The sequence below is a fragment of the Ptychodera flava genome, chromosome 14 (assembly GCF_041260155.1).
Source record: "Ptychodera flava strain L36383 chromosome 14, AS_Pfla_20210202, whole genome shotgun sequence".
NCBI classification, from domain to species: Eukaryota; Metazoa; Hemichordata; class Enteropneusta; family Ptychoderidae; genus Ptychodera; species Ptychodera flava.
In genome coordinates this window covers 3,191,200-3,215,640 of record NC_091941.1, presented here as the reverse complement: position 1 = coordinate 3,215,640, position 24,441 = coordinate 3,191,200, and the positions used below count along the sequence as shown (strand labels likewise).

The 24,441-nt window shown below is 37.2% G+C and overlaps 3 protein-coding genes and 1 long non-coding RNA gene across 4 annotated transcripts; 1 reads left to right on the top strand and 3 right to left on the bottom strand.

Moving 5' to 3' along the window:
• Positions 1–213: 213 nt before the first annotated feature.
• Positions 214–5,474, bottom strand: LOC139149011 (damage-control phosphatase ARMT1-like). Its single transcript, XM_070720503.1, has 5 exons — positions 5,239–5,474; positions 3,498–3,603; positions 2,459–2,697; positions 1,641–1,794; positions 214–1,539 (listed from the first exon to the last, which is right to left on the bottom strand). Exons 1-5 carry the CDS (start codon positions 5,472–5,474, stop codon positions 775–777), a joined length of 1,500 nt encoding a protein of 499 aa, XP_070576604.1. The 3' UTR covers positions 214–774.
• On the top strand, positions 5,421–10,049 carry LOC139149012 (N-alpha-acetyltransferase 80-like). The gene is made up of 4 exons (XM_070720504.1): positions 5,421–5,558; positions 7,312–7,457; positions 7,650–7,828; positions 8,245–10,049. The coding sequence occupies exons 1-4, from the start codon at positions 5,455–5,457 to the stop codon at positions 8,548–8,550; spliced, it is 735 nt and encodes a 244-aa protein (XP_070576605.1). The 5' UTR covers positions 5,421–5,454; the 3' UTR covers positions 8,551–10,049.
• LOC139149013 (putative glutathione-specific gamma-glutamylcyclotransferase 2) lies at positions 9,982–12,145 on the bottom strand. The gene is made up of 3 exons (XM_070720505.1): positions 11,885–12,145; positions 10,795–10,830; positions 9,982–10,610 (listed from the first exon to the last, which is right to left on the bottom strand). Exons 1-3 carry the CDS (start codon positions 12,017–12,019, stop codon positions 10,224–10,226), a joined length of 558 nt encoding a protein of 185 aa, XP_070576606.1. The 5' UTR covers positions 12,020–12,145; the 3' UTR covers positions 9,982–10,223.
• Positions 12,146–13,575: 1,430 nt separating this feature from the next.
• Positions 13,576–23,294, bottom strand: LOC139149014 (uncharacterized). The gene is made up of 2 exons (XR_011556060.1): positions 23,148–23,294; positions 13,576–20,962 (listed from the first exon to the last, which is right to left on the bottom strand). It is a non-coding gene; the product is annotated as an uncharacterized lncRNA (long non-coding RNA).
• Positions 23,295–24,441: the final 1,147 nt, after the last annotated feature.

The following is a 24,441-nucleotide window of genomic DNA, read 5'->3' as shown; positions in this document are numbered from 1 at the left end:
CAGATTACAATCATATAAGTTTGATAACATGGACAGATTCATCCCAGACACGTAATAGTAGCACCTGCATTTTAACAAAATCTGCATGAGAGTTAATTATGTCACAGTCCCTCTATAGAGGGACCATGATTATGTAGAGTATCACTATGGTGTCATGTCAGTGTCTTTTCTGGTGTCTGTAAGCAAAATAATATTGCAATTCCGACACACATGTCCTTGTTTTGGTTAGACCTGTTTTATTAAACCTGAAGAAAGCATAATTGCTCAAGAGTATTTCTCTTAAAATATTCAGTGGAAAAAGATTTCTTATTCAAAACCTTTTGATAAAACATGAGTCCATATTTAGAAATGAGAAAATTTATCAGTGATATGTGTGACTTGTGATGTGCATTTAATATGTATAATATGCATTTAATATGTATATTGCATACAGTATTCTTACTCTTATTAGTTAGAGAGCAACATTTTGTGAGAGTGGATGAAGAGAATGTACACTGATGATTTTAAGTAAGAGATGAATTGAATTTTGAGTCTAACAGAGAGTGAGTTTTTAATGCCTGGTTCTCCAAATCCATAATGTAAATATCTATTAAATGCCTACACTAGCCAGGACCCTGGGTGATAACTTTATACCTGTAATTCTGATATTCTTAGCATTGCAAGCAAATGACAGTGTCTTTATAGCAAGAAATAGACATTCTTTTGCCAGTGTTCTGAATCGACATGACACTGTGATGATACATACATCTTTGACCTTTGATTCAGATGTGGCATTCATTTTTCAACTTTTCCGCTGAACTGAATGACAGCAAAGTTTCCACTGATCATCCAATCACTGTATTCCTTCTCTACGGCTTCAGCTTGACCTTCTTTCAAGCCAAGAATGAGGTCAGCTTTCAGCGCTCGGAGTGAGCATTGGGCCGATGGATGAAACCCCCTGAGAGTGACATCATAGGGTGTGGTATGTTTCCAATTCAAATCACCAACCAGCTTGCGGTAGTTCAAATCTCCTTTGAAGAAACACAGAGCAGATTCACTGAGATCCTGGTACAACTTTGGAGCGATTGATTTCATTTTACTAAAGTCATAGTGGGTGGTCCAGAAAATATCCCCCTTGATAACCCAAGAACCGTCTTGGAGACGTCTTTGCCAGGACTTGCCAAGGTGACTGAGAACTGGACTTGGATCGTCAGCCATTGTCTGTAGAGTCCATATGAAATCTGACAACGTAACATCAGAAACAAACCAAGGCATTGCTTTGTAATGCATATGAATGACATCGGCCAGGGATGATCGCAGTAGATATTCTGCAAAGCAAAGATCACCAAAGAGTTCAAAACCAGCGTTGTCAAGCACAATGTCAACTCTCACTGGCTTGGCATCTTTCCTGGAATCTTGAAGAGTCTGCCATAGCTGAGGAGTGCCATCAACCAGGATCTTGGATTTCATCTGTTGGAGATGAGCCAACGGACTGACTTTCTGGGAATTTTCAATTCCAGCAGATATTGACAAGTCACACTTGTTGCCCCACAGTGCAATCTGTAAGAAATGAATTCCAATTATCCAAGTGATCTTAAGAAACTTGCAAACAGTACTGGATTAAAACGAAGCAAGATTAATTGAAAGATAATTTCTCTTACCTGAACAAATTCAGAAAATACTTCATAAGTTGCCGCCTTGCTGTCTTTGGTGACACCATTCAAGTACTCGCTGAGAATAATTTCAGCTTCATTGGACACAATAAATGCATGCCTCTTCTGATCACCAAAGGGATCATAATCTTTCAGATTTGAACTGTCAATATGAATTCAGAGATTTTGATATAAAAACAAACTTTATAAAGATTTCAAAAGATTAAAACATTGCGAAAATATGTGGTAATGGCTTATAGGATATCTATTATTAGTACATCCAAGTTCAGCTACTGGACACTTAAATGCCTTATATTTGATCCAGGCATCTCCCTTACAACTTCTATCCAGGTTGTTATTTTATTTCATAAATTAAATACTCCCAAGACAGAGTATATATTGTACCTTGCTTTGGCTTGAGACTATTGCCTGTTATAACATTTCAAAAATTTGACAGCATATCTGATAAGACAGCTACATGTATATGGGAATTTACAAAAGCAAGTGGTTATTTGGTTTATTATTCTATTGGGTGTAGTACCCAGTAGTTATTGTCTTGGAGAATTCACTGTGAGAAGGCTACGTAGGAAACATCTTCAAAACTTTTGAATACCTAGTGATTTGTGGCACAGTGTTTAAGTGTGTCATCCGCAAATTTACATTAAAACTTTCACCACCATGGTTTGTCCCAAATCCATTGTTTTCTATGGTAAAGTTGGACCTGTATACAGGGAACTGGGGGTGAAAGGGTACATTAAAACTGGGTGTGATATGCAAGAAGACAGGGGCCTGTGCAACCAGTGCAGGAAGAATAAAGCTGTACATACCTTAACCTGATGATGTCATTGATTCTTCTGTACATGTAGCATTCTACCAGTAACCATGGTGATTTGAACCAACTTGGGAAGCTAGCTCCGTATTTCTCTTTTTCTTTCTCTATGAATTCATTCCATATTTCAACATCTTCTCTGTCATCTTCCAATGCTTTCAGAGCTTTGTCTGTCTGCATGTAGTTTTTCAACTCAGACAACTTGCTAACAATAAATTTACAGTCTTCAGGGCCATCCTGACAGAAAAGAATAAAAATAGATATGTTGAAAGACTGACATCAGTATTATTGTAGATTTTTTATCCTGTGCCAGCAGTATTGAGATCTACAGATCTTTGACGTTCTCCACTGCCCAGCACTAGTACAAACCAGTATGTGCAGCAGATAGTTTGATCCTTGAATTAAGGAAGGATAGGTTAAAAAATTTACTTTTCCATGAATTACTCTTAATCTCTTTTCTATATAGCTTTGTTGTCATTTATTCCACACTGTTAGAATAACAATAAACACATTCAGAATACATTCCTTGCTGAATTTTAATTCTACACAGCAACAATATTTACCCATCAAATTCTATAATTTGGCATGACAATATATTAAATGCTCCGGTAACAAATGTATGTAAATGAGGGTTAGCTAAACTTGTACTAATTTCTCCACTTCATAAAATAATCCATGATGGTTACAATTGACAACTTATAGAACAATGAAGCCCACTCAGTTTTATAGTGCAAACATTTCAAAACCAGAAGCTTTATTAGCCTTACCGAAAAAAACTAACAAACATAGTGTCTCATATCTCTCTTTACCATCAACTTGAAAAATTTTATTTTTTTGCGTGTTATTTTCTGTTTCACGAGCTGTATAAACACATATATATACACTTGATTGATTTGGTGTGGCTAAAAGAATGCATAAAATAATGGTGTTTCTGTCAAAGCGTTTGGTCCCATGTCATATGATGTGTACAACTGTCTTTGGGAAGACTAAAACTTCATTAATCCTCATCCTGTTGATGTGTAATGGAGTGAACTTACCTCACCAAACTCCTCAAATGCTTTATTTTTATATTGGTAGACAGTATCCACAACTCTGGTGAGAATCGTTGGAAGGCGGTCTTTAATTGTTGGGTATGCAAACTGCCTATAAAAACACACACAATAACACCAAATAAACATTACAACACATAACTTTGGTAAATATGGCTTACGTAAAAAAAACATTTCTATAATCCACTGAAGCAATCCTTTATCCTTTACCTTGCTAAGTTCATATTTCACAATCATGTCAAGTGGGCATTTCTAAGAGATACTTGAAAATTGGAAGGCCCAGAAAAATTGATAATGTAAATATTTTTACTGAGTTAAACTACTATAGCACACAAGTAGGTAAAAATAAAGTGTACGTTTGGCTCAATACTTGTTTTTACTGACTTGACAGGTAGGCAAGCGACAGGGCTGACACTCAGTGGCAGGATACTGGAAAAGTTGACAATAACAAAGAACTTTGCCAGCGGACTGGCTTCTGTGATGCCATTCCCATAATTTATAATTCCATATTTTTGATAGAAAATGAAATTAACAAATCAAGCCATACAACATCTCTGATTATAAACATGAATGACCCTATCTGCCGCGGCATCTCCTGTGCTGTGATCACTGATTTTATCATTGACATAAGTCACTCAACTTGACTGCATCTGCCTGTCACAGGTGCTTAGAATATAGCTGGGTTAAGCAGTTGATGTCTAAAACCACAGGCGACCCAAATATTATTACTGAGTTTTTCATACTGTTTTCTGTATCATTTTCTCTCCTTTCTTCATGCTCTGACTGATCGGAGTAAATAAAATAAATGGTTAAATAACCTAACCTAGCCTCTGTGACTCTTTATTTATTTTACACTCCATTACAAGGATGCAGTAATTAATTAGTCAACATAACTAATTATTGCTAATCAGTGGACTTATCAGGGATTTTACAGGTTGGTCAACATCACGAAAGATAGGAAAGGTTACTAAAATTGGCTCCTTATTCATTTACATCTCTATCTTTCCGATGCTGACCAACCTCTGATAAGTCCACGGATTAGCATAATTAATTGTGTTGACTAATTAATTACAGCATGTGTGTCTGAGAGATATACGTCCTTGTAATGGAGTGTAAAATAAATAAAGAGTCACAGAGGCTAGGTTAGGTTATATAACCATTTATTTTATTTACTCCGATCAAGAGAAAATGATAGAGAAAACTATGAAAAACTCAGTAATAATTTTGGGTCGCCTGTGCTAAAACCCGCTAAACGAGGCCACAGGCTGAGCATTAGTGGTAGTATCAAGAAACGCTCAACCAATTGACTCGCCTGGCAGGTATCTGCGCCGACTGCTGATACATCTGCTAATGGTTACATGCACCTGTGTCTTTGGCCTGTGACAGTGACACCTTCCCTTCCGCATCCGGCTTAATAAAAGTCGAGTTTCAGGGGATGACTGAAAATTAGTGGACACTCCTCTGGTTGCGAATTCAAGTGGATTTTCTCATGGGGTTCTAAATAAAAGTGATGGTATGAGTGGACTCCCTAGGTTACTGACAATTCAAACAATCTTTTTTTGTGTGTGTCCACTAATCTTCAGTCTTGCCAGTTTGAGTTTCACCTTCTCTCGATGATATCGTGGCATGTCCGACGCTAATATTAGTACACAGTTTAATGGTAATTGTCCTATCACCACGCCTTAAACCATGACTTGAAAGACTCGTTTTATGAAGCTCAAAAACTTACTCTCGATATTTTGCCGACAGCGGCTCAGGAAATTCTTCGATATTTGCCATCATTTCTCTACACTCAAGCAAGTTCTGTCTGACTCGGCGCTCCAACTCCACCTTTGACCCGAGAATGACCCGACCATTTGAGGGCGCACTAGTGTCACACTCGTGAGAAGCAACTGATCCAGATGTTTTCAACCACACCGCGAAGTTGATACGCGTTGAATTTACCATGGCAAGGGAAATGTACATGTGTGCTTTGCACAAAAGACCAGACTTGAAAGAGGGATGTGCTAATTTACTCAACAGCGAGTGGCCTCGAAGTAAAACTGCACGGTAACTATAATACGTAACTTCCGAGCTGTGACCCTCAGACAAAGTCACGATGGACATAATCCACGAGGGTCGCCCCTCTGACCCCTTGGTCAATGAAGACCGAGGAGAGGATAGGTTTGTTATTTCATGGGCCTCAGGTAGGAGAGATGATCAGGAACTCCGACTTAAGAGATGCACTTTCCTCTGTAAAACTTTAGGGGATAGACCATTTCATATGGAGGGGCACAGGTGCCTGGAGTTGCCTGTGTACATGCCCCTCCACACAGGTGCCTGGAGTTGCCTGTGTACATGCCCCTCCACACAGGTGCCTTGAGTTGCCTGTGTACATGCCCCTCCACACTGGTGCCTGGAGTTGCCTGTGTACATGCCCCTCCACACAGTGCCTGGAGTTGCCTGTGTACATGCCCCTCCACACAGGTGCCTGGAGTTGCCTGTGTACATGCCCCTCCACACTGGTGCCTGGAGTTGCCTGTGTACATGCCCCTCCACACAGGTGCCTTGAGTTGCCTGTGTACATGCCCCTCCACACAGGTGCCTGGAGTTGCCTGTGTACATGCCCCTCCACACTGGTGCCTGGAGTTGCCTGTGTACATGCCCCTCCACACAGGTGCCTGGAGTTGCCTGTGTACATGCCCCTCCACACTGGTGCCTGGAGTTGCCTGTGTACATGCCCCTCCACACAGGTGCCTGGAGTTGCCTGTGTACATGCCCCTCCACACAGGTGCCTTGAGTTGCCTGTGTACATGCCCCTCCACAGCGGTGCCTGGAGTTGCCTGTGTACATGCCCCTCCACACAGGTGCCTGGAGTTGCCTGTGTACATGCATGCATGCACACAGGCAACTCCAGGCACTGGTATGGACGGGCATCATATAAAAAAAGAACTAATGCTGTACCTGTCAGCTTCATTTGGATTCTCAAGTTATCATTATTTTCATTTTCAAATAGTACGCCCAGTAAGGTGTAGTCATTAAGTGTGTTTAATTTAGGGTGTCTTATTCAGGACAACAGTTACTACGCCAACCTTAACCTTCTATATTACCCTGAATTGGACCAATCAGCGTAATGACATCAAACAATTGCTCCTGACATTCAATCTCTTCTCTCAATGATTCCATGCTTTCAATATGGCAAGTCAGTGTGGTTTAGGAACTTTCCTTTCCTTCAAGCATTTTTTTTCTCAGAATGCAACAGATATTTACCATACCTTTGGATTATGAAACTTCTTAAACCTGAATTTTTGAAACAGTATTCAGTTTTTTAGAAGGTAAAACTCCAGATATATGAAGTCAGCAAATTTATTAGTCAGCTTGATCTACAATCACTGTAAATTGCCACGCAGTTTAAGTGTCTGAGAGGAGAGAATTGTAAAAGAAACAGTACAGTGTATTGGGATGAGAATAATCCTATGCCTTTGATTTATGAAGGAAAAAAACAGAAATTTGGTGAAATGAGAATTGTATGAACTAGTATAAAACCAAATCTTAACACTTTATAGTGTTTTTAACCTTTTCTCCATAATGTATCCACCCTCACATGTCAGTGGTCCAGCCCTTGGCATTTGTCCAGTCGTGTATGCTATGCATGAAATAATCTAAGTCACAACCTATTTTTTTTTTAATTCATACAGTCTCCATAACTTAGCCAGTGTCATTCTTCAAACTGAATCCATGAAACCAAGCCCTCTAGATTGTCTAGATTGTCAGGCAGGATCACAATTCTTGATGTATTGTTTATTTTTCATTTCTTTTGAAGACTCCACTCACTTGACAAATCATCTGATGACCTGCCCTATTCTCTGGTAATGGTTGAAAAAGACAGCGATGGAGAGGAGCATGTTTTAGGTCACAGCAGACTTTGCAGGGTTATCGGTGAAAGCAAAGCTGTATTGATAGAATCAGGCAAGTTATCGGTGTTTCCATTTTCAACCATATTTATGATTCATATCAGCTCACAATATTCAGAATTGGTGAAAAATTTCTCACCATTACATCTTACACAAACAACAAGAGCACTGTGTGACCAATGCATATTTTGTGCATGCTGCAATTATTGTGGACATTCGAGATGTTGCATTGTTTCTATATCACCAGTGGTTGTGGACAAAGCAAGACGAGGACAGGGTCTGGGAAAGAAATTAATGCGACTATCAGAACAGCATGCTATAGATACTGGGCGCAATGTTGTGTACTTGTGTACAAAAGACAAACAAGATTTTTATCAGCATATCGGATATATCTACTGTGAGCCAGTAAACACACTAGGTGCTCAGGTCAGTCCATGTTTTATGTGCATCTGACTACGCTTCCATTAAATGCATAATGCTTTCTGTTTGAAAACCAGCTGGAAGCCTTCAAAATGGACAATAATCTTTTGAAAATATTTTTCTTATTTTTGTTTCACATAATATTCTACCTTTCTGCCACTGACAAGTGATAAGGTCAAACCTCAAAGCCCTGTTCACAGCCTGGCTATTGCATGTGTGTCACCTGCACCTCAGATGAACAAGGTTTAGGACAAGATGATGATACCCATTGACTTAGAATATTTCAGTGAGCAGAATGATTTTTCACAAAAGAATGTGACAAAATCCATTTTAAAACTGTAATTTCATCCCTTCAACAAAGTTACAATGCTTATTGTCCCTGTGTAATTGTTATATCTTTATTTTTCTCACTCATCCATCAGATGTTAGAAACCTGTGACTGTATGCCAGGACCCGGAGATAATCTTGGATGCAAAGACTCCTGTACCGAGACTTCGTCATGTAAGGGAGACAAAGAGAAGATTAAATCTTCATGTGGTAGTTGCCAAACAAGCAGCGTTTCATGCTGTCCTTCAACCGACAGTGTTCCTACAGCTCCAAGTACCGGTACCTCTGCACCATCTGCTCAAAGTGCACCCCCTCCTCCTCCTCCTCCACTTCCTCCCCCTCTTAAATCTGTTTCAGATCCAGCTATTACAATATTTTGGATGAAGAGAGAGATTAGTTAAGTCAAAACAGATTGATTCAAACATCTCTTGTAGTGGCACAAGAATTAAAAAATATGTGCAGGGGAAAGTTATAATTTTATTAAGTTTCATGTGGGGGCTGACTTTATTATGATTATGACTTTCAAATTAATATGACTCAGCAAATATGTGCACTTTGACCTGATGTTTGGACACTGTTTATGACTTTAAAGTTGTAGTCTCTCAAGTAACACTATTCTATGCGTAATTCAAATCTTATATCATTGATCTTGCCTGTACAGCCTCAATTTAGTCACATGGACTGCAATGCATTCTTTAACTGCTGATTAAGGTTTATATCAATAGTTCATCCAACATGGCAAGCAATGTTGATGGTTTACTTTACAAATCAGTGAATTGACAACATTGGTAATGACAGTGTCATATCACATTTACATTTACAATGCAGGTACTTAAACGTTGTCATTACACTTTGATAATTCATGATGCTTCTCAATGCATCATGTGACAAACTCTATCCACAACTCAAAAGGAAAAAACATCAGCATTGCGTACATCATCATGTAGTTATACAATTAGGAAACAAATTGTTTTCTTGACAAGTGTTACTTCCCAGGTGTATGCATTATATGGATTTTAAATTTGAAAACTTAGTTTTAGATTAAACTGAAATGTATCAGAGATGCTGAGTCCACTCCTAAGCTGCATCGTTGCTTTTCAAGTTAATCTGCTATGTGAGGCAGTAGTTTTAAAATAACAGCTGACCTGTAATTGAGGTTATTTCAACACTAGCCTTTGCTGTTTGCCCTGGTATCTTTCATATTGAATGCATAGTTTGTTCCTGGAATGTTTGATTTTAAATAATAATAACACCATTAACAAGAATTATTTTCATACAATTTTTCAGTGTCAACAGATAAATACAACTTGTCACCATGTGATATAGATGATATCTGTTAATGTTGTTCTGAATATTCTTTTCAAGAGAAGTCATTTAATATCAGTACAACACAATCAAGGTGCTAAGAAAGAGAAAAATCAAATTAATGATAAATATCTCAAAGTGTCTTCAAATAGTTGTCTGTTAAATTATATGTAGGACATATAATGCCCTATTAGTTTAATCAGCTTAACCTGATAGTAATTGATAAACCTGATTAAAAAGGGGTTAAATCAACATTTATGAACCTGTGCAATAATAATTTTAATCTTGAGATGAAAGCTCTTTTTGCAAAACCTTTGTAATCCAATGAAATAAGATGATTAGAAAAAGTGGATGAAAATTAATTTTTAAGTGTGAGATATGAATGTAACCACAGATTTGCATATTGTCATGAGAAAACAATAGTAATATTTGTTAGTTCTGCTCATTATCACTTATACCTGTTGATAATGACAGACATGAAAGCCAAACCTGTGATTAGGGAAGAGATTTCCACACTTCCATCGCACTGATGTTAAAAAGTGAAAGACATTTATTTCTGTAAACAGATGATGATTAAAATTATCAGTATAAATAACAGTGGTCTCATTGGCTGTTCATCTGACCTCCATAATACAAATCCATAACACATTTTATCAAATCTTGATACAGTGTCTTAAAGTTGATTACATTCTGAGGGTGCACATTTGTTGCACAGTTGTGTGAAGAATTCCTGTGAGATGAGTCAATAATGATATCTTCCCATCAATGATCATACATCTGTTTTTGTATCTGTATGTTCTTCTGATAAAGATAAAACTTTTCTTTCCAAGTCAAAGAGATGCAAATCCTCAATGCCTTCAAAGTTTTCCCTGAATGCCTTGGCTAACTCCATCAAATATTCAATGTTCTTGCCACTTGGACCGATGGATTCAAAGATTTGTTTAGCAATGTCATCAAGCGGTGCATCTCCCAGATAGTTTGGATTTCGCTCAGTGCCAATGTAAATAGTGACTGGTATTGGTTTGACGCTGTTGTCTCTTGGGTGAAACAGAACAGTGGTTGCTGTGTAACCACCTTTTTCCCTGTAGTCTAAATGGTCCTTCACTTTCTGAATTTCATCTTTTGGAACTTCATATGCAATGCCCCATACTGTCTCCTATAAAAGGAAAAACAAGAATACATTAGAGCATCCTGGTGTAGCAAATCAAAACACTGGAGATGCACTCATTTACACTAGAATGAAATCTCACATGTCATGTCAGAAAGAAACCACAATTGTATCAGTGTCACTTGCTTCCTAACATTGCATTCATGAAGTATTTGAAAATTTGGTAACTTACTTTTGGATCTTCTATTAGTGTAACGACTCTACCAGGCTGGAAGAAAATTCAAAACAACATTAAACACAGTGTGAAGATCATGATATGAAAAGCCTTTACATCAGTCCATTGAAGCAGAGCCCCTCTCTCCAGTACTGAGGTTGGACTTCTGGTCCAAAGGAAGTAAAACAACTTTTAGACAATGAATAAAACAAAAAAAATCAACTGGTGATATTTGCCAGAGTAACCATCGCATCGCAACATGGTTTAAAAAAATTTGCCAAATGGTTTTTGAGATCCCCCATATACAGCTCACAGCATATAGCATACGGAAAACAACAGCATTGTACGTTAAACCATGGATGTACATCGATGAATCCAACAGACTAAAACTGGCATGGGAACGCTTCATCAATGGATATCATAATTTTCAGATGCTCCATGAAATTGTAATTTTAAAGAAGATTGGAGTCTGTTCAAATATTCATAAAATTTTACTGATATAATGTTGAAAGGTTTTCACTCTTACATATATACTGGTACAGATGTAGAGGAGAATGCTTTGTTTCATTCACACTCATCAAATCAAACAACAAATTACGTGATAATGATATATCTCAGATGTAGTGACCATGCATATGTTTCAATTCATCAAAACGTTAGGAATGTATATAAATGGGATGTTTTGTTGTGTATCAACCCTAACACATTGTTTGTATAAAACCGGCTCTCAGTGCCTCTGACCACTGGTGATGATGATGGCGCTAGTTACACACTGTGACTCAGCATTGTACTATAAAATTATCTTTTCCGTCGGATCCAGGGAGGGAAATGAATTAACTCAGACCTAGTACCTTCATGGTATCAGAGACGAATCTCACCAGTAAAGACTCGAAGGGAGTATACGAGCTGGTGTAAACCATTGACGGTACAGCGGCCGTCTACTGTACCGTCTATATGTAGACCCTACTACTGTAGCCCCAAGCAACTGTGCGCCCAATGTCTCGCTATGGATCTGTAGCCCTGCCACTCCCTGACTATTTGTATGGGGGAGTGCAAAAATAAAAACATGAGGGAGTCGCAGGGCTACGGATCCGCAGCGAGTACAAACCTTGCCCGGTACACCGCGATGATCTGTGCTCCCTTGCCAGAATCTCCTCTTGAACCCGTCAACGTATCCGGCAATTCGTCTAGTGTACGGGAAATCAACTTTCCAAATCAATGATCCATAGCCAAACACCCACATGTCTGTGTACCCTTTCTGTTGTACAGTATTTCAGTATGGCAATATATTGAATGTTGATGAGAGAAACCGCCGTTGAGCTCGACTTGCAGCTGAATCTACTGACATCGCCGATGCAAAGGTCACGGCGCCCTCTCGCCGATGATGACACGCTATGGCCGGACTGACCGAGCCGTACAAAAGTTGCCTGTATCAATAACCTGAGCTATTTAAGAAAGCAAAATAAAATCTTTATTTTATACGGTAATTTATATCAATCCAGTGATTGTGGAGGGACTTGGATAAACTAAAAGTATTTTGAACTCTGACTGACGAAACCGTGTCCGTTAATGCATGCTTCATCCTTTCTCACAAGGGCTGATTGAGGGCTCCCATACAAACAAATGACGAGTGCATGACCGCGATGCGAAACTTGCGAAGGGGGTTGATAAGGGTTGAGCAATTGGAAAATCGGGGGTGGGGGCTCTGGAAAAACTTCGGAAAAAAAAAAGATTCCTGGTAATCACCATTGAAAAGCAATTTAGCTAAAAATAGCTTGGAAAAAACAACAACATGGCAATCTACTAGCTACTGTATGTAAGAGAAACAGATAAAACAGCGGAGGTCAAACTACAGGAACTTATTTATAACATCATGCCTTCAGGTAAATTTTAGACTTTTATATCACATATTCAATGCTTCCTTTCACCAAATTGTTTGGGAAGAGCATAATGCTACGTTTACTGTGTAAAATCTACACTTTATGATTGATGGAACAGTAAAAATTTTGTAACTGACAACCTTTGGAAAGTTTGTCCTGGTCATTTCATTATTTTTCCCTAGCTTGTGAAATGTCCATTTATTTGGCTCATTAACACAGCCTAAATTACATGCAAACATACCGAGTTTGGTGAAAACTTATTTTAGTTCTTTAGCTTATAGTTCATCAACAACAATAGTATACAGTTGCAATTATAAGCCAAACACCGGTAGATATTTTTCAGCAGGTATCAGATCAAGAATTTGTGGTCACATCCAATACACACAAAAATATTCAGAAATCATCAAAAGTGACGTTGTTATTAAAAAGCAAGCTACTTGACATCAACTTTTATACAATTTTTGGTATTAGGGAGACGAATTATTCTTAATTTACCAATATTTGAAATAAAAAATTGGCAATGCTGTTCCCTCTAAAGAATTATTTTACTGGTTTCAGAGAGTATATTTTAGTCAATTAATAGTACAGATATCATTCAAAGTGGCATGTGTATTGGATTTCAGGTGCAATGCAGTGATTGTTTATTGATGCTTTCTGTGAAAACTAACAATAGGACTACATCAGCTGCTAGGTTGTTGGTTGATATACAGGCTGATATACAGGCAATTGAAAGTCAAGAGAAAATGGGTGAAACTGACAGCTACAGGAAAGTGAACATCAGCAAAGAGTTGCAAAGGTAGATTGTAGCAATTTACATATTTGCCCCTGTGATGGGACAAGTGAGATAGGATGTCACATAAAAAATTCAATACTTCACAGTGAATCATGGGAGAAATAAATACTCTGATCATAAGAGATATAAAATGCCAAATTATGCATTTTAATTGTGATTTATTCTCCAATCAAGAATTACACACAAACTGGACTATTCAAAAGCATTAATGATCTGCAGCTTTTTCCTTTGATATTTTCCGTCACAAAATTAAAGTGACCATGGTTTACCATTCAATTGTTTGACAATATAGTGATTTATTACAATTATCATAATTGAACAAATCACTAAATGGTTTTTTGACTATACAATTTATGCACATCAGATAACGTGACCTTGTGACAACTGCAAATATACATTTATCTCATTCATGGCAGCAAAGGGTGCATGCATTAACTGTGCCATGAGGAACCCTGGTAACATGTCTGGGGAACCCCTGTAAAATTTACTTACAGGTTCAGCCCTTAGCAATAAACACTGATTGAAAATTGTAGGTTTAGGTAACACAAAGTACTGGACATGGGTTCACTTTGATACATTCTCATTTGCATTAGTTGGTGGAGACACCAGCTATATTATGAATTTATGGTGTTTATAAATTACACACTATAACAATACCAGTAATGTTCATGAACAGTCACAGATCTGATTGGTATCTATTATAAGAAAAATTCACTGATTGTAAATATCACACTGCATTGGAAGACAATTACGTTCACAAAACAAATGCATTACATAACTTTTACAGAGGTCCATGCTGGTCTAGGTAGTGGAATACGGTACTTCCAATCTTATTATGGAAATGCGCCCTGAAATATTTGATAAACTAACACTTTTAAAGATAAAATGTACATTGCAATCACAGTAACATCTAGTCAAATATGTACAACATTGCACATCAAAGAAAGAAAACATTCTCATGGTTTTGTGTCAAAATGTTGGTTTCCTGAAAACTTGGTCAACCTGTGTCTTAATTAAAGCACCCCCAGCAATGATATACCACAAGATTTTGACCAGTTCATAATATACATGCATAAGCGATAGTGTGAGCATATATGAAGTGGATCGGTCAGAATCAGGTGGTATACCGTCCCTGTGTGCTTTATTGCTATCATATCATAACAGTATATTGAAATTCTGGGATTAAACGCCAAAACAGGGTTTCTGCACTTGCCAAGAATTCGCGCTTGTGCCAACTGTGGTATATCATGAATATGCCATGGTTCTTTTCTCATCGTGACTATCAGATCACTGCATATGCGCAATATATTGGTATGATTATAATATGGGATATAGAGTTACATATCTTGGTCCATATTAAGCATACAGTCATCATTTAATAAGGAACACTTCTTCAAAGCATTAGTTAATGTACACAGTCCTACTCAGATTCACTTGCATCAAACATCTTTTCTGCAGAGCACTTTATGTAAACAATCCCACACAAATAAACTTGCATCAAACATATCTTTTACAAGCTTCAGCGCAACACATACATCATTTTGAATCAGAAAGACTATACTACAAAAATGTCAATGAGTGACATATTTTGAATGCTTGACATGGTACTATAAATTGACATTTAGATGGCTGGGATGATTTATTCTGGTGACTATTATTTTTCCTCTTTTGCCACTTCCATCCTAAAATAGCAATGAATGTCTGTACTACATGGCACACAGCTTATGCCCTGTCCTATGTGAGGCCCTACCAGCTTGTCACTGTGAGCAAAGATTACATTTGATTTTTCACTTAGCTCATGAATAAATTTTGTGAAAACCATATCTACGAAAGGTAAAATTATTTTTTGTACAGAACATCAAAACAATCATTGCAAAGGGATTCATATCTGGCCAAAAATTCTTCATATTTTCAAGCTAAGCAATCTGAAAAACTGGTGGAGAACTTGATACCATATTAGCAACCCTTCATGATATACACGTTTGTTGGGTAGGTGGTTAAAGGAAAGCAAGTAATAGATTTCAATGATGATAAAAATATCTGATTAATTTTGCAACAAAAAGTACAGTACTTTTTCAAAAATAATATTGCTGACACCACTGAGATAAAATTATAAACTATGTCACTCACTACATGTACATGCTTGGCCTAATTCACTAGAGAATGGCGCTGTCACTGACAGAATACAACATACTTGGCAACAGATGGTGAAGGATTCTATGCATAGGTATACAGAAAGCATTTGGTACAGGAGCAATGTATTCAGCTAGATAGCTTTTGAGTTGGTCCACTTCTTGGCAACTGAGACATCCCTCTGTGTACAACCACCGTGATATTAATCCTACCCTATGACATTTGATTTTGGATGTAAATATTATCTCTGTGTTGACGCCATGACCATATGACTACTTCTTTCTCATTAAAACAACCATAAATCTCATGAAAATAAAAATAACATCTATGGAAACAGCACAAACTGGAAAACAAAATGCTTCTAATACTCAAATCTGTGCACAGAATGTTTTTACATATTTGCATTTTGTTGCTTTATTTAATGGTAAAATTTGTACTTGTCAACTTGTCAGGCAGTGTTCAACGTATATCAAGTAACTTTTTTGTATCTTAAATATTCATAACTGTAAATTCAGTAAACTGTGAATGTTTTCACTTTTAGAAATGGACTACATTTTTAACCTTTGTCCATTTATGGAATGTGAAAGTACACAGTGGGTTAATCTGACAGTGGTTGATATTAAATTCATGGTGTATACACTACAGATACAAGTCTCAAACACCAAGTATTACCATTATCACAATACTGTTATCTTGGGAAGTCTGTTGCCACATCAGTGAGATGTGAAACTTAATTTGATGTAAAAATTTCATTTGTACTCTTTCAAACAAACAGACACTGTTAAACTACAGAAGAGATAGGTCTGCACAAATACCATAGATGGCATTTAAAGGTTGAAATGGTTGGAAAATGACCTCATTTTCAGAGCTAAATTGTCATAAATAGCAACACAAGAGGTTGAGTTTTCAGTTATTTGCATGTTGAATCACATCAACAGATTAATGACGCAAGAAAAAAGAAGAGAATTGCAAACCCAATACATACAGCATCATTAAAGAAATGTGAATAAGTCATATTTTTGGTTTTATTTTTTCTACAGAAATACTCCCATAGCTTATTTCCATTCTCCTTTCAGAATAAACCCTGACTTAAAACAATGTAAATTTCTGTGCACTGAAATTGACCTATCACCTGCCTCTTGCTAATACTTTTGTATTTTGTAAATTTTACAAATAACTTTTTGCCATCCCAGATGCAGACCAGAATTTCAGACTAAATATTACACAATGCAAAACGCATCTATTTTGAGTAATATTCAAAACAGAACCATTGACAATAAAGGTCATGTCACCATGAAAGACAAAAGGACATACCAGTAGATGTATTTATGTGCGATATGTTGATAAATAAATCCATTATTCATCAATAAATAACATATAGACATAAATACATACATACAGACTGACACTGGACGGATACTATTCTGGTATTACATCAGCAGTGGTTCACCATAGACCCTGAGAGTCAGCTTCTAGGGTCTATGGTTCCAAGAAGTACTACACATTTACAGTAAATTCTGCTCTGCCTTTCTGTCAATCAATTATTTTGGCTGATCCTGTATCAAAGTAACACGATCACACATCTAAAAGTGTCAGAGTACTGGCTTTTTACAATTCTGTCTTCAAAAGCAAACATTTAACATTCCATTCTTTCATTTGGCCTTGGTTATTTAGTCACTTTTCAGCATTTAAAACAAACGGAAACATGACGTTGCCTGGTACTTGTGCATTTGGTACAAATAATCCATATAACTACTTAATCTGAAAGAAATCTGTCAGGGAGACTGGTCAGTAACAGACTATGAAGTCATCCTGTTTATGGAAAGACCTACATATCTTTAAATCAGAAATTCATAACATATTAGGAATTCCAAATTTCCAGTGGATATATCAGTGAGGTTATTGAACAAAGAAGATAAAGTTTCCTCAGATAGCAAATCAATGTTTCCCTGTTTTCACAGAAGAAAATTAGTAATGGATTTCATTCCCATAAAATAAAACTGGAAACAGCGCTTTTTTATTTACTGATGGTCTATAAAGCCATCGAGTGTAATCTTTTTTTAAGGTCTATGATGAAATGAAGCTCATAAAAAGTAGATACAGGCAGAAAGATAACACACTGAAAATGTTGAGAACAAGTACTGCATTGTTAAAACAATTTGCACACAATAGTACAAATCACAAACACAAATACTGTAATTTAAAATTGTATTTTCACTCATTGAAACAAAAGCTGCATTGCTTTGGCATTAAAAAAAAATATGCATCATTAATAAATATCTATCACTAAAAATAACAGTACCGTACACACTTCATTTTAAAATGGCAACAATGAAATTGCATGCTACATTCAAACTCCAACATCAGCATTTAAAATCTTCTTGTGTAATTCCCCTTGGATTTGAAACATGGACATTTATTTCAGTAAACATTTTAGCATTTAACTTGTCAGGAACAGAAGATTACTATTATTTGTGGAATATTTCATAATATTTACCCCTGAACATATTTTTTGAAGGTCACCTTTGGTCATGAAACAGTTTCAGAATATATTCACTCTAACTTGCCCTTCATTCTATAAAATATTTCTATTCGACACGTGATAAATACTCACGTTTTCTAAACTGTTTCTAGTTAAAATGACTATTCTGTTGTCATGCCAACAGTTGTTGAAAATTTGGACTAAAATTCACTGAATATCTGAATGGAAGGGGAAGACAGTATACCAGATGACAATGGTTCATTCTCATGTCACTGTAGGAAATGCTAAAGATACTATACTCTTGCTAAAAAATTGGATATAATATTGTACCATCATTCACAAAAATTTAAAGTTCCTTTGCAATGAGGTAGCTCTGAAAACGATGCTATTTCAGAAATAAACAAATGTAAAATACTTTTAAATAATTGTTTCTTGACATTTCTCTTCAAAATCTCACAAGACAGACCATAAGAATGAATTGGTCTCAATCTAAAACTTTGCCACATACCAATCACTTCCAGGTCTTTTTGTTGCTAGAAACTATAATAACAGCCTCTGCATTTTGTTTAAACACTTTCAGCGATGGACTTTCTTTATCCTCATTGAAAAATGGGAATGGGTAAACTGCCTTCTACACTAAGACATGAGCATTCAATGTTATGCCATGAATCCTGTAGCTGGCAGACCAAGATTTAGCTGCTGATTGATAATATAGTTTGTAAAGTTGTAATGATATTGCATTGCTAAGTGCGTTTCTGTAAAGATTACTTACATCTCAATGTTAAATTTGTCAACACTACAATACTTAAATGCTTCAAATTTTTAAAAATTTATCCCTCACCCTGGCACAGTCATCACATGGACTGCTAAATAATAGCACCAAAATTAATTTTTTGACGCTGAATAATTTAGAAATATTTATATGTACTTAGTCATGACAAACCTTACACATCTTTATGACACACCAGGCACACTCAAATTAGAATTTACAGTGGTGGAGCATAGTACACTTATGTACTACATTTTACGTTACCCTAACCTAAAGGAAAGATTTCCAATGTAGGTGAAGGAATTCTGTTCACGTAATGTGATATAAAAGCAACAGCCATGGGTATCTCACAATCTAGTCACATGAACATCATGGGTCATGATCACATGACAGTCTAGAATAATCATGTGACATGTTCTGAAGCTAAAGATTGGTTCTCACGAAGACTTTGATGATTTCCCTGATAGGGACTCTCCTGTTCAGGTTCTTTTTGCCCTGGGTGTCCTATTTTAGCAATTCACTTCTTCTAACTATACAGGGAAATTCACCAAACAAGCATTGGTTTTGGGATGACATAACCAACTGGGCATAAAAATGTTGAAATTATGATGCAAATACTCACAAAAATATTTTGACTAGGTACAAGCCGTACAACCATTAACGATAGACACAACAATACAAATTCCAACAAGTGAATAGGCTGTAATATCTATCTGAAGCATGAACATTAGAAAAACGTTAAATATAGTACCTAAAAAAGTGAATTGTTATTCTAACTATGAAAATCTATAGATAGTAATTTAAAACTAATCCATGCAGACAGCAGGAAACTTTATTAATATACCACTTGCTGGTTAATTTGGTCATTAAATTCTTGGACACTGTTTTGGACAAAACTTGTTGGATTTCAATTTTGACTTGTTTATGTCTGTACAAAGCTTCATTGGAGATATGTTAACTTTGCATCTTGAGGACAACGTGGCCTTGTGTCTGAAACAGAGTAGACTGCAAGGATGTGTTACCATGGTGATTCAGCTGTGAGTGATTGGAAATTAATGGAAAAGGTTAAATTACATAATCAGACTAGCTATACCATGCAATTAGGTGAAACTGTCTCCTTGCCAGCAATTTCATGCCATACAGAATCTCTTGTTATCCCAAATCTTGCAGAATCATTTATTTTGAGAGACATGAATATGGCGGAACTGTAAAAATGATGATAATTTTAAACGCTAGAGATGAGAAGTCAAACTCACACACTGGCATCATGGTGCAAGTCCTGGTGTATTCAAGTTCCTTGTAAATGAAATCAATGAGTTTGATGACATCAGTTGTTCCTTCGAACTTTTCCTGAGTTAGCCTTCCAATAAAGTTGTAGATCAGTTTTCTAGTATCTACCAATAAAACATCTGGATTAAAACTGTCAGATTCCAAGCCATGAATATAAGATCTTCCACTAGACTTCACAACCCAACGAAACAAGTACAGGTGTACATAAAACAATCACAATTAATTGACTTTGTCATCAAGGTGGTAAGGACACATCTTTATCAAATCCAAAAATAGATCCAGCTCTTCAACTGTAAATTGCTTCACATTTTCACCTTTACATCTGTATCATTCACTTTTGCTCTTTGGTCCATTAGTCTTGCCATCAGCTGCGCTACTGTCACCGCATCCTGAAAATTCCAGTCGCAGAGTGTTTTTAATCAGGAGTTGCTCAGACATCAGGGAGCCTATATACCATCCCGGAGCATACTCCAAGGTAATAAGTCCCATGAAATCAGCATCAAAGGGAGTGTAGTCCCAGGGACAGGCATCAAACTGTTTGAGGACGTAGCCTGTTGAAAACTCCCAAAAATAGATCCAGACTGTGTAGATCAGCCCTCTCACTAGAATGTTGTAACGGTCCTTCAGCAATAAATACATACGCTCTATGATAATTGTTGAAAGACCGTATATAAATAACGACCAGACACTAGAACAGCCTGGAAATTTCCAGTTGATGTTGACAACAAATTCCCATCCGGCAGTAAACATGACCTCTGTGAAATAGCCATGAATGGCATAGATGTAAAAACGGACCCATATGGAAAGTTTCCCTTCGTCCAGCATTGTCACGTACTGTCCTACAATAAATGAAGTAATATACATAGTTATTGCATAGTTGTAGATAAGTTTTCACAAATACCTACATTGCTATAATACAGACCTATAATTGCTTAGCATTCATACATTCTTTCGATTGCAAAGTTTTCTAGAACAAGTGTGTGCATGTGTTTGACTCTATAAATATCACAAATGTGTTTGCATGTTTTCAGAAGAAACAAAACAAAATATATTCTGCCATTGATACTCTTGTATGTGTCTTATATAACAATCAATAAATGTTTAAAATCTGCCTGAAATACCATTATTGTATAAAACAATGCAGAAGCCTAGGCAGGTTCAAAATGTCAATATTTACTGTAGCAGCAATGTCTCAACTACTGGGGGAAAGTGAAAAATCAAAATATTTTTGTACAAGTATTGACAGGAGTCCTGACAGCTGATAAAAAGTGACACATATACGTGTTCCTGTGATAATATTTCCTTTCTTAATCAACTCCCTCATAATTGAGAGTGTCAGAATAATAACTGTACTGGCGCTTCCTCAACCTTCACAAAAACATTTGGATTACTGGTATTTTGTGCATCTAGTCTTTGAAAGTTACCAGATTACTATCCCACGTCCCATTCTGTCAAGGTTCTGAAAACTTTTTGCATAAATATTCCTACATCAGAAGTTTGTTTCAGTGGAATAGCAATACTATTGACAATAATAAATTCTACTGCAAAATTACTACACCGTACCTATCATATTAAATATGTGCAGACAGAACTTACTAAGTCTAATTGTCTTTGCTTGTGCTAATACCAAATTTTCTCACTGAGGAAGTTTGCTTGCAACATTACAATTTCGGAAAAGGGAAGTGTCACTCAAGCTTGTTCTTTTTTATTGCATAAGAATTGATATCACACACTTTTAAAAAGTTGGTCTTTTATTAAAGACCAAGTGACTATACATGTTACATTCAAATCACTACATGACGCTATGGAGAACAGGATGTTCGAAGAGCATCCAATCGCGATCTCCGTTGATTTCTTACTGACGTTTACCATCAACTGGGATAACAACCATGATGCAATGCCACCGTCACAAGAAATTTGCCCTGTTGGTTGGTTAATTAGTCAAGATCAATAATTCTCTCTTTCTCTGTTTACCTGGCGGTTGGACTTGGAAGTTTCGCTTCTATCTCCATGATACTGACTACCTAAATACCTGGCTGCAGTATCGTGAATCGTGTGTTAATCAGATGCCACAAACTAAGCTGTTCGTGCAAAAAGGTGTTCATGCGCAGTTCAGCAGGTGGGCAAATTTCAAAACTAATCAGCAGACAGGGAGAATAATCGGTATTTACTGTGGGCGGGGAAGAAATTTCATTTTGTTCAGTGGGCGGGGAGAACATTTTTGACAGTGGGTACGGAAAAATACGTAGAGGGAGGGGAAAGCCATGGTTGATTGAACTTGAGGGGAAATTGAGCGTCTAACTTAGAGGGGAGCAATGTTCCAAGGTATACTGCTAGCTGCTCGCACGGTTTTGCATTAATCTGGATTGGTTAGTGGGCATCTATTGGGCAATGGGGAATTTCAGTAGTGGGGAGAGGGCAGTGGGGGACATTGAATTGTTGTGTGGAGTGGGGAGCGGGCAGACAATAGATACTGGAGGGCAGTAGGCATCAAAATTCAGGGGGAGGGCAGTTACGAACAGCTCTACTTTCCGCTCCAAATTTTAGGTCAAGGTCAAAAATAAGAAAAATCGGTATATCAGCCTTGAAAACAAGTTTTGTGAGGATTTTGCAAAATCAAGTTGATGAAATTTAACATTTGGCGGGGCCTTGTTAATACATCACCAAGTGTCCCTCTATGTTGTCTTCTGAGGTATCAGTTGTGTGTTCAATCACTGGAGGTTTGTTAAAAATTTTCAAGAAAATAACTATGGCTGGCGGTCAAGCATATGTATTTTAGTCCAGGATGTGCGCATTATTCATACACCCACAGCCCGGTTACTCCACTCATGGAGCTCCATGCTCTAGCGTAACCGTGATACAACATAGCGCCAACTCTCCGGCATCGCTCGCGCAAAGTCTGTGGTGTTAACGTTATTGTGGCACAACTAATCGTTACGCCCGACTTGTATGGAATCCAATATCGTTTTTTGAATTTTTTCGTTAACACATGAAACATTTGAAGGGCATGATACTGGCATTTACCTTATATGGATAATTCGACTGATGTTCAACGACGATTTGAGCTTCGCTTGGCCGGTTGTATCACAACTGAGGCGCCGTACCGCTGTTTTGTTTGTTACCTCAGCTGCTCGCTTGACAGCATTGTGATGCAAGGTCACTTTCCTACTTAGTTATGCAACATCATGAATGTGCGCGGTCACAAGGGTCAATTTCTCTGCATTCCCGGCTGCGGGCGCGCATCTCTACAGCCACAGGGAAGAATGCGTAGCGCAGAGCATTCTGCCGACACACTCTGGGATTTGGTGAATATCAGGGAATGGAAAACAATTACGGAAGGGGAGGAGAGGAGACGGCCGGGTTTTTTAAGAAGTGGGCCATCATTTTTCACGCAAGCATTATGAAGGGTCATGAAATTTTTTGCACGCGTTTGGGGATGGCACCCGGGGGATTGCATTTTTTGCTCGCTGTTAAACAGCTGGATACTTTGTTGTCCTCATGAAAGTGTTCAGTTTTGTACTTTGTCCAATTTTGGAATGTACCATACCACACTCTCTGCTAGTGTGAGTTGAGTATAATAAAGATTGATTGATTGATTGATTGATTGACTGTAACCTATTTATTTATTTATTTATTTATTTATTTATTTATTTATTTATCCGTTCGTTCATTCATTCATTCATTCATTTTACTTATTTCTTTACCAATCAACAGTTCAAAAGTTCAAATGATACAGTTAATGCAGAAAAGGCAATATATATGCCCAAATATGCAATCAAACACTCCTCCTTACCTTCCCAGCAGTTGCAGTAATTAGTTACCTCCGTGCACTTAATTCCCCTCTCCTGACGATTGTGCATGCGCACCATTTAGGCTGCGTTAAAAAAATGGTTGGGGGGGCTGGAGGAATCGCAATTGAATTTTTTTTTTTCAGATCCCCCCTCAATACCCTCAAAAATTTTCAAGTCCCCCCGTCTGTATGATCAAAAATGTCCAAGTCCCCCAGTTACCATGTAGTCGTATATATATATTAGGAATGCACGCGGAATAAAAATAAACATGTATTGCGTAGTTCTGCACGTAGATGTTCAACACTACCTCTTATCAGCAGGTTGTAGAGCCATATACCTAGGGCAAGTTCTTAAATTGATTCATTTTTAAATGCATCAGTGGACTTTTTTGATTTATCAGTCTAAGCTGACTTGAGTTTATCCAACTCCGGCCAGGTCAATGACACCAGCTGAAAAGCACACAAAATGACAATCATGAGAGAGTATGAAAATTGTGTATTCCTGGCTACACTTATTGTGAAAAACTG